This window comes from Asparagus officinalis, chromosome 5, assembly GCF_001876935.1.
Source record: "Asparagus officinalis chromosome 5, Aspof.V1, whole genome shotgun sequence".
Classification (NCBI taxonomy): domain Eukaryota; kingdom Viridiplantae; phylum Streptophyta; class Magnoliopsida; order Asparagales; family Asparagaceae; genus Asparagus; species Asparagus officinalis.
In genome coordinates this window covers 77,464,565-77,475,199 of record NC_033798.1, presented here as the reverse complement: position 1 = coordinate 77,475,199, position 10,635 = coordinate 77,464,565, and the positions used below count along the sequence as shown (strand labels likewise).

The 10,635-nt window shown below is 34.4% G+C and overlaps 1 protein-coding gene across 1 annotated transcript in view; it reads right to left on the bottom strand.

Moving 5' to 3' along the window:
- LOC109842042 (DENN domain and WD repeat-containing protein SCD1) overlaps positions 1 to 10,635 on the bottom strand; it is a 46,547-nt gene that overhangs the window by 19,196 nt on the left and 16,716 nt on the right. The window contains exons 10-19 of the mRNA XM_020410960.1: positions 9,087 to 9,141; positions 8,926 to 9,015; positions 5,750 to 5,945; positions 5,480 to 5,597; positions 5,249 to 5,306; positions 5,116 to 5,160; positions 3,648 to 3,723; positions 3,447 to 3,520; positions 3,304 to 3,354; positions 344 to 501 (exon numbers count right to left, since the gene is read on the bottom strand). Of these exons, the coding sequence (XP_020266549.1) occupies positions 344 to 501; positions 3,304 to 3,354; positions 3,447 to 3,520; positions 3,648 to 3,723; positions 5,116 to 5,160; positions 5,249 to 5,306; positions 5,480 to 5,597; positions 5,750 to 5,945; positions 8,926 to 9,015; positions 9,087 to 9,141 (921 nt within the window). The remainder of the gene's footprint in view (positions 1 to 343; positions 502 to 3,303; positions 3,355 to 3,446; positions 3,521 to 3,647; positions 3,724 to 5,115; positions 5,161 to 5,248; positions 5,307 to 5,479; positions 5,598 to 5,749; positions 5,946 to 8,925; positions 9,016 to 9,086; positions 9,142 to 10,635) is intronic.

The following is a 10,635-nucleotide window of genomic DNA, read 5'->3' as shown; positions in this document are numbered from 1 at the left end:
TAGCCATGCCAGGAATATATCGTCCAAAAATTGTCAAAAAACGATAAAGGATATTGAGACCATACTGTTTTGCAACAAGCCTTATAAAACGATATATTAACCGGCTACATTGGTTACATCGGGGATATTTAAAACAATGGAAAAAGATTAGATGGAAGACATAATTACTATAATTCACTTAAGGTTCCCATTTCTACGGCATTTGCTTGTATTCAAGGAATTTTGTCACACGAAGATATCATAAAAACAAGTAATTTGCAAACATAATACGAAAGACATATTGGTTACAATATCATTACCACAACAAAGCACTAATCAAATAGTACCAAACAAAATCTCATACCGTAATTCATCCCATATAGAAAGTGGAAGTAGATGGCGTTGAACATAATCTGGAACATTATTGGAGTCTTTACGATACATCTCAGCAGATACTTCAAGTGCATCTCTGACGGTTGACATGTCATTGCGAGAGGTGGCACGATTAATTGCTGTTTTAAGCTGGACATATAATTATTGCAAAACAATTATCCAAAAAATTATTTCTTTTGAAAATTAGAAAAAGTAAAGACACTGAAAATTCACCCACAGAACCTAAGAAATCAGAAACAAAGCTAGTAAAAAGTCCATAGTGTCTAATATATCAAAAAATAACTACAAAGATGCTAGTGTGTGTTTATGCTTTATACCAAAGAGGTAGCATGATTGTCAGATAATGGACTTATTCATGTTGCAAAATACATTTCCCCACATGGCCACATCCATACTTTCCATGGTTAATGCTAATTGCTAAATGATATTTAATTGGATGGACGGTCCCTAAATAATTAAGGTTTAGATATTCCTGTAAGGCTCTCACATTTGCGATGCATCTCTTACAAGCTAAATGCCTTCTAATTTTCTAACATATTTTTTCCCTTTTGTTTTGACCTTAAAAAGACATTGTAGCATCTTGATATGAATGCGTGGGAGAAAATATTTCTGAGCTGTAACCATTTCTAATATGTATTCTTGTCTTAGGGGGTGTTTGGTTGCATGTTTTTTGAGAAATGTTTTCTCAAAAGTACTGACGCATGGCATTTCTGTAATTAAATACTTTCTATAGATTTCCGTAAACTGTGTTTGGTTCAAAAAAAATTTACAGAAATATTTTCTGTAAAGTACAGAAAAGTACCATATTTTATAGAAATCAATTTCCTTCTAAAATGGGCGGAAATCAGTTGGAAATCTGACGCATTCGTTATTTAAATAATAAAATCATTGACACTTTTCTATAAAGTTCTCATTTTTCTATAAAGTTGGGGGTGTTTGGTTCAACTTCTACAAATTATAGGAAATGTTGATATTTTCTATAAAGTTATGAGTCATTTTCTTATTTTTAACCAAACAAGCAAAATACAAAAAATAATAAAATTTGTACTTTTTAACTTCTTAAACTTTTCCTATAATTTTTTTAAGAAATACAAGGAAATCATGTTTTGGATGGAAAACATTTCCTATAATTTATAGAAATGTAACCAAACACCCCCTTACATCATTACATGAAAAGCTTTCGGTTGTGAATGCAACTCAAAAACATTTAACCAAGGACCCCACTATGATTGCATGCAATTCTTCTCTCAAACCTTCAGTCAAGTAATCGTGAAAATTTTGTTCATTTCCAAGACCATTCCAGAAATATAAGAAAATATAAGCTTGATGGAGTAAGATAAGTTAAAGTCCTTATTTATTTGTAATAACATATAAAAAAGATGGCATGATACTTTGATGGATGAAGTTTTATTTTCTTATCTATACGTTGTAATACTATATAACATCAAATCAAGGTAATAAAATATGATGAGGGCATATGAAAGTAGTTCAAAACTCCTGGTAGAGAAAGAGAAAAGGGATGACTGACAGATAGTCTAGAAGCCTACCTCACAAATACACAAAAACACTTTCCAACCAGAAAGAAATTTCAGTGTCTAGAAGACTCAAAATGGGATCAAACAGATAGATTTTTTTTTTCATTGGTTGATAGGGAGGTGAGGGGTGCTAGATATTCCATTAAATGACCTTATTTGTTGGAAAATGTGGTGTAGCAGCTTCTGTTATAGGTTAGAAGGATGGATCTTGGTGCTTCCTGAAGGCATCACTTTATCATAAAATACACATATAGGGAATATTCAATTTCTAACTATTTGTTTTACTAAGTTTTGGTGTATTCTTTTTCACTCTCTTCGTATCTTCTTGAGTAGCTTCTCATGTATTTGGTAGAGTAAGGATCTATACTACAAACATACTTTAACTCAGCAGTTCTACGTAGTTGTATTAGAATACTTAGGTTTTCATAAAAGTTTCCATCTTTTCAATTTCAACATTGTGCTATCTTGTCGGTACATTGGTGATATTTCATAATGTGATGGACATGTAATTGCTAGTGATTTTGCAATTTATCCCAGACATAATTGGAAAATTGTTTAAAAGGAGTCTTTCTTTCATTTGGATGCATATTAAAATTAATAACTATTTATGAGGTATGCATCATCCTTCATTAAGAATCTGTCATTGTTTTAAACAAAGTGTACCTCTGGTCGATATCATGCTGCAATAAAACAGACTTAAGGCTACGAAATGATGTGATTTTACTTAGCCGTAGGACAATGTTTGAAGATAAAAAATGATTGTTGATGTGGTTTAGTGCGCGAGATCATAGATCGATGGATAACAGATGTGTACAACAAAATAATGATCCCAGAGGGACAAGGCACTGGGAACAAAACAGAACATGTGCACATAACGGTTATTACATGTCAGAGAATCATTTATGTGGTACCAAGGACAAATTTGATCCTCAGTATTGAGGTGGTTCATTCTTATCTACTCATCCAAATGGTTCCCACTTGAAAAATGGTGTGCATGTGTGTATGACAAAAATGTGATCCATGGTACCAAGGACAAACTTGGTCCTTGGTAGTGAGATGGCTCATTCTCATCCGCTCATCTAAATGGTCTCTACTTGAAACTACTCATTTAAATAAGAGATCTACTATTGTATATGGAGACTATCCATACTCCAAACACCTAGTACTTCTCATCCTTGAAAGTGAAAAGAAATTTCAAGAATCAATTTTCAATTTTAAACTTTCAAATCTGAGAAAACGTCCACACATCATGGCAGTCAACAACAGATTATTCATCCACATTGCAGATTCCAAAAAAAATACAGTATCCACTAAAATATATCTTGTGAAACAGTGACAGGCATATGCCAAACTTAGCAAAAGCATTTATTTCAACAGTTCCACGGGACTGACTCACCAGTTCTTTTACCGCAATAAACTGCTCGTCAGTCAAACGGCATTGCCATCCCTAAGAAACAATATCAATTAGAAGAAGAGCTACTTATCACCTTAGAGCCATAAAGTAACTGATAAAAGAAGAGAAGTTCTCTAACAAAGTACCGAGTTGATGTGTTCCCCAATACACTCAACAAATCCACTGCCACCAATCCCTTCTGCATCAGACTCAATTAGAGCTGGAGGTTAAGAGAAACCAATAAGCTCAAAAGGTTGTACAGGAACCAAGAACAGAATTACACTAAATTTTTGAAAATATGGCCCAAAAAATTCAAAATTAGAGTAGGACATCATTTTCTTCAATACCAAGAATAGTTCCATATTCAAATGATGAAAGTGGATCCTCTGTGGCCCCAAGCCTAAGAAGTCGCAACCATAATCCCTGGCATCAATAAATATCCACATCAACTAAAAAATATACAATGAAATATATAATGTTATAGAATAGACTGTGGAAAATATATTAGAAGCAAAGCACCTCCAATGTAAGGATGAAAGCATGGATTAGCTGTTTATATGTATACAAAAAGTAGATAGTTTTCTGCTCTAAAAACTATGCTTAAAACCAAAGAATGAAAGAAGCTTTCTGCTCTCAAAAACTATGCTTAAAAGCAAAGAATGAAAGAAGCAACCCATAGAATTTCTCCTGAACTAAAAAACAATCTCTAATAAGGGAAAGAAGATACAAGGCCTGAACAGCAAAAATAGACATGCTCCTGAATTGTCATTCTAGAAATAGAATTACTAAAACACAATACTTTCATATGTTTGTTAAACATGTAATGTCCATTGGTGCCTAGGCCTTTACCAGACAAAGGAAAAATAAGAACAAAAAAAATAGATTATATGCTATCCGTCTAGTGTTGTGTTCAAGAAATGAAAAGACTACAATTCTATAGATACTTCGATGTAAGCGAGGTAACAGTAGGCAAAATGTATCCATTACTTAATGGATTATATGATATCCATCTAGTGTTGGATTCAAGATATGAAGAGACTACATTTCTATAGATACTTCGATGTAAGCGAGATAACAATAGGCGAAATGTATCCAATACTTAGATACTTAAGCATCCGATGCATATTTGCTTGTTAATCTCAATTTATTAGAAGACTACCAACTAGCTGCATGGGCACTTAGATGTAAGAAACATAGTGGTATACACTACTTGTATACTTGAGTACCTTGTCTTTTACATATTACCAGACACACTTGTGCTTTACGTATTTTTAAGACATAACCTTGTACCTTGGAGCTATTAGCATGTTTACACTTTTGTCAATCAATGCTTAATATAAAATGAAACTATGGTTTTATTATGATTTACAACTAGAGAAACTAGGGTCAATTTTGTCTATTTTAATGCTATTTAAGCAAGAAACCATTAGGTTATCCATATTCACATTAAAGTTAATCAACCACCACAAAATGATCAAAACAAAAAAATGAGGGTAGTTTTAGTTAACATTATTTTATTTTCTGCAAAAATTAAGTAAAGCATATGCTTTGGCCACTTAACTTTATTAATTTATACAATTTCATTGAGTTTTTGTTGATTGAAGGGTAGTACGAAGACTTGCTATACCTAGCAAAATCTAAGCTTAACATATCGCATAACTTTTATATTTATTCATCAGAAATATCTATATTATGAATGAAGGAAATAGAAGCGACCAGGTGTTAAGAGTATCCTGGACCTATACAAATCCAAAATTATGATAGGAATTTGCTTTATCACCTACAATATTAAAATATCGCAATTTAATAATTTACCTGCAGTTTCACTTTAATATCCAAGACCATTCGTTCCCTCTCCGCCTGAAACCATACATATAAAGGAACTAAAACCTTCTGTCGAGGTTCTAACAAATTAACAATGCAAGACAGAGCAAGCTGAGAAACTTACAGCCCTCTCTCTAGGACTCAGACTTTCTTCATTCGTGTCCAGCCTAACTGAAGGCGAGCTGTAAACAGAGCAAATGAAGGACATTACTCAAAGAAGGGTAACCAGGTATTGCAAAACTCAATTTTCTAAAAGAAGTCAAGCTGTGACTGCAGAGAAGGGGGATGTTTGTATGTGTGTAGGTGAGTGGGTGGGGTTGGAGTTGGGAGAGGGGATAGGGCTTTTGCCTTCTACCTAGGAGTAAATTTTCCAGAAAGGCTTCCACTTGCTGACGCCAGGATTGATCTCCGCTTTTCTTCCTGCTCTTCTGTCCTAATATTTGAAGGAAATTGTTTGAACCTATATTGGGCACCTGATTACAATGGTGAAAGTGAACACTGAGGCATTAGTAACAGAGAAAAACATATCAAATTAACAAGTGAAATTCCATATATGCTAGCAAAGAACAAAGCAAATCATGTAAATTTAAGCAGAAAAAAGGAATGCTAAAGGGAAATATTAAACCTCCAGCTCCAGCATCAGGTTGTGCTATAGTGATAATCTCAGGCTCCTCCAAATGAGGAGGAAAAATAGTAGACGGGTTTTGACCCCTTCCAGTTGCATCTTGTAATTTATCAAGGAGATTATGGCTGTCTTCTTCTGAATTGAGACATCTCTCCACATAATCCAAGAAACCTTGAGATTCTAAAAATTGTGTCATCTGATGAGAAATGACATAAAAAAATGAAGAACATGACCTTCAAATTTCAATTAAAATAAAAAAATAAAAAAATGAAGAACATGACCTTCACATAATAAAAGGTCTACATCATGAGAGAGAGAGAGAGAGAGAGAGAGAGAGAGAGAAATAAGGATGTTAGATAAAGAAGCCAACAGAAGAGGAAGAAGAAATGTGTCATAATAGGTATTGTTTAGAATTTTATCAATAGTCCTGTAGAATCTTTAATTTACAGATTTCGTAAGATCCTTATCTTAAACTCAAAGTCCTTCGACTGGATCTAGTAAGAACATCGAAAGAGCTGAGAATGAAATACTCATTTACATGCCTTGACTTTTAAAATTTGCATTTTTGCACAGATGTTCCCTGAGTCATGTTAAATTCATGACAACCTAAAAGAGTTTCAGCATGTTATGAATCATGCAAACACTGAAGTTCTGTGACACTCCAGAAGAAGCCGAAATTTGAAAGTTTCTATGAGACCCAATCTTAAGCATTTGTAACTAGAATTTATAAGGGTGACATTGAGACCCCTTAGACCAGCCACAAGGTCATAAGACATTAGCTGCGCCCAAGTCCCGGGACTCTTTCATAGCATTCCAACAAATTTTCCTACTCCTCAATTCCAAAGGACTCTACATCCTTAATATGAGTAGTTGAAGCAAGTTAAAAATCATTTACAGTTGCTACTACTAGAATTCTATAATTTTGCATCAAAAGATCAAGACAGAGAGAACAAAGAAGCTTCTAATCTAAATTCTCCTTCAAGCTCAAAGCCTCAAATATCTTTGCCTTGCATCATCATGCAAAATCACACACTTTGTCCTTACTCTGCATTAAAAAAACTCAAAGATCAGGAATTCAGCTTGACAAATTCTTGATGTTGGAGAAACTCATGAGCCACTGAAGGATCAAGAGACAAGAGAGCCTCTTAAGGAAAAAGAAACACTGAGATTCACTAGGATAAGGAATGGTATAGTCACATTTTTGAAATTAGAACAAGTTGATGACAGGGACATATCTGCAGGATTGCAACAAAGAACAAGAAGTAAGTTAAGCTCATGCGGTATCACACTTTTTCCTCTGCAGCAAGTTGTAGCTTCAAATCTACCCTTCCATGGAGGACGAGGGGGTTTTCAGATTAAAATGTAGTGATGCACTATTGCACACTTATTATAGTAACAACCCAACTTCATGGTTCATGAAGCTTAATGGCAGCTCATGGAGGCTCGTTTTGATTCATGCTCACAACATCACCAATTAAAAATATTTTTTCCCGTTCAGGGAATTCTTTCTTCTTTCCTTCATGGTAGCTTCTTTACTCATGAAAGGGTCTTCTTTTCTCCCTTAATGGAGTTTCTTTTCTTCCTTTGTAGTCTTCCTTCCCTCATTATAAAAGCTCACGGGCTGTCCAACAAAAAAAAGGTTGAAATGGAGATGTGACTTTAAACTGGTGTATCATCCTTTAAATCACCAGTGCATAAAAGGGATTGAGACGATATATACTTTTAAAGATGAATGAGTTGACTTTCGCCTCGAAATAATAGTTTGCAGAAAATCCATCAAATACCCTCCTTTCTCTACTTAGCATGTTTCCCATTTCCTCTCTTCATTCTACTATTTGCCAAAAGAGCTATAGTCTAAAACTACAATCAATAAGCATCAGGACCCATTAAGCACGACAAGGAAATTTTGAATCCCTGAAAAGGAGAATTTTGTTCTCGACTAATGAGGTGTGTCTTTGTTTGACATAAAAAGTTTAACTTCTTGAGAAGCTAATAGCGAGAACTCACACATCCCAGATCACCTAAATGGTAACAAAATTTTTAGATGCTTTGAATGGAAAGATATGTACTAATGGTCAATAAATATCCAAAATTTATCACTTCCGTTTTAGAATGTATCTTTCATCATGATGGTAAATTGAGGATGACATTGACCATCGAGTCAAATCGGGATGGTTAAAATGGATAAATTCTTCTAGAGTCTTACATGATCATAGAATACCTATGAGATTGAAGAGAAAAATTTTCAGGACAATTATAAGACGAACAATGCTTTATGGATCAAAATGTTGGGCAATAAAGAAAAAACATGTGCATAAGACTAAGTGTAGCAGAAATGAGAATGTTGACATAGTCTTGTGGTATACACTAAGAGGTCGCATAAAAGATGAGTGTGAATGTAAGAAATTAGAGGTTGCTCCTATTGAGGATAAAATGAGAGAGAATAAGCCGAGATAGTATCACTTACAATAGAGGCCTCTTAGTGCACCGGTTAGAAAAAATGATAACATTACAGTTAATGAGGCAAAGAGATATGGAGGTAGACCCAAAAGAACTTGGTTGGAAGCAACCAAAAATGATAACAATTAATGAAAGAGATGACCAAAAACACAACTAAATGGAATAATAGGTTTTGTGTAGTCAACCCCAAAATTTTGGGATAAAGTTTTGTTCTAGTTGTTGGATGGATGGAAAGATACGCCTCAATTATGAGCGAAATTCTCATCATTAGATGGCTTAGCAAAGCTGTTTCGAGAAATATTACTGAAGAAAAACTTTTTAATGCACAAATATGCATATTGCCAACATGCCCAAAAATACAATCAGCTAATGACATTAAAATGAAATATTATGCTTCCAGCTAATTGCAAGATTTAGTGCCCAGTGTTTAAAGCCATGACTGTAGCAGGAGGCACACAATAGCCTGCTTTTACAGTTCCCGTATGCACTACGAAAGGCAAAGAGTGTGAGAGGGGGAAAGAAGGTTTAGCTACTGTGTCAAAATTGTAAATATCTATATATCTAGAAAGGACAAGGGCTTCAATAGTCAATTTTAGTTTCCATTGATGCCACTTATACAAATTAAATCTTCATGTCAGAAGTAAACAAGAGAGGTACTTCAGATGAGATAAAGAAGTTTCAAGACAAATCTTAAGTTGAGCTAACATGAATCGTACCATAACCATAGACTCAATTGGTTGACCAGTTGCACGAGACCGTCTTTTTAAAAATGCTTGAGTATTGAAGATGTTAGTTGCAGAATTTTCCTGGGAAAAAACTTAAAAAGTTCAAGAAAGTATACAAACAAAATGCAGGAAACAGTGTCTATGTAACTTACAATGAAATTACGGTAGCCACTGAGAAATAATGCAAAAAATCTCAAAAATGTCAACCTGCAAATTTATCAGAATATAGATTTTTAAAGCAATATAACAGAAAGGACTAGGAGAAAGATAAGGGTTTGCAACCGAAAACTGGGAATCCATAATTCAATATTCATAATGCATCATCATCATAGTCATATCGTCATTATAACAAATCAAGAAGATTTCAATTGAAATGGGTCAGCAATGACACATACTTCAGAATTGAGACGACAGGTTGAAAGGATTGGTTAGATTTTATGAGCTGTTGACAGCAAGATGGAGCTAAACTGGCCTTCCCAGCCAATGGTAGTTCAGAAAAATCAATCTTATTTGTCATGCATTTAAGTTTCAAAACCTCAAGGGTAACCATAAAAAATATATAATTAGGAAGATTGTCTACAGAAAAGGGGGTAACAAAATAGAAGGGAATGCATTCATGTGAAGTGAGGACCAACCATGAGTACACTCCTATGATAGCAAGTACCAACCAGAAGTAAGACATTTTAGTTGTGCAGATATCAAATGAAAGTTATAAACAAGAAGTTATTCAGTATTTGATTGCTTTCCACTTAATGGCCACATGATCCAGAGGACTACATGGTCAGCTGTGGACAAATAATAGAACTGATTAGTTTATTTAAGCTGTAACTATTTTGGAAGAAATATATTAAACTTCCTCTTTCAGATGGGAAATAAAGTAATTTTGTCCACTTTCTGAATGGATTCTCGAGTCACGAGGTTATGATTTCTCCTTCCAATAAGGCATTATGGAGATACTGTGTTTACAATCTATTACCCAGACCTTACCTCTTTCAATATAGGAACTTCACCATCTTTGTTGTAAAACACTTCAACCCAAAATGGTATCAGAGCTACTAATAATATTCCTTATCTATTGCATGGGGAAGGAATTCATGTGGCAGACTGAAGGCCTACCTTTCAGTAGTTATTTCGTTAATAAAGAAATAACAACATTAAGAGTATTTCCTATTAGTGCATCTACCAGCAACTCAAAGTTGCACCTCCCAGGTGTTCATTTTGGAGAGAATAGTGTTAGGAGGTATTTATCTTATACGACTAATGCAGACTCTCTTATTACTCACAATAAACAGGAAACTAGATGATAAACTCCAGCACTACCACAGTGATGGACTGTACTGCTGAGGAAGGAGAGACATTCAAAGCGAAGAACTTGGAGCTTTTTGACATGTAGCTCTGGAGCTAATGAAAAGACTTCACAACTAATTAGAGGGTGGGGTTTACTTGGAAGATTTTGCTTCTAGAGTGATTGACATTAGTTTAGCTGTAATTATTACTTTATACATTCTGTTGATGTTGAGAAGGTGGTACTATCACATAAAATGTGAGAAATTTTTTTGACAAGTAACAAGAGCAGTTCATAAATTTTAAGGTCAAAGCTGTCATACGTTGCTTGTCCCGAAAAACAAATATAGAAAACATCAAGGACATTGGAAGAAAGACAAATTTTTATTAAGCATGCAAAGTGCGTCACCCTCTGTG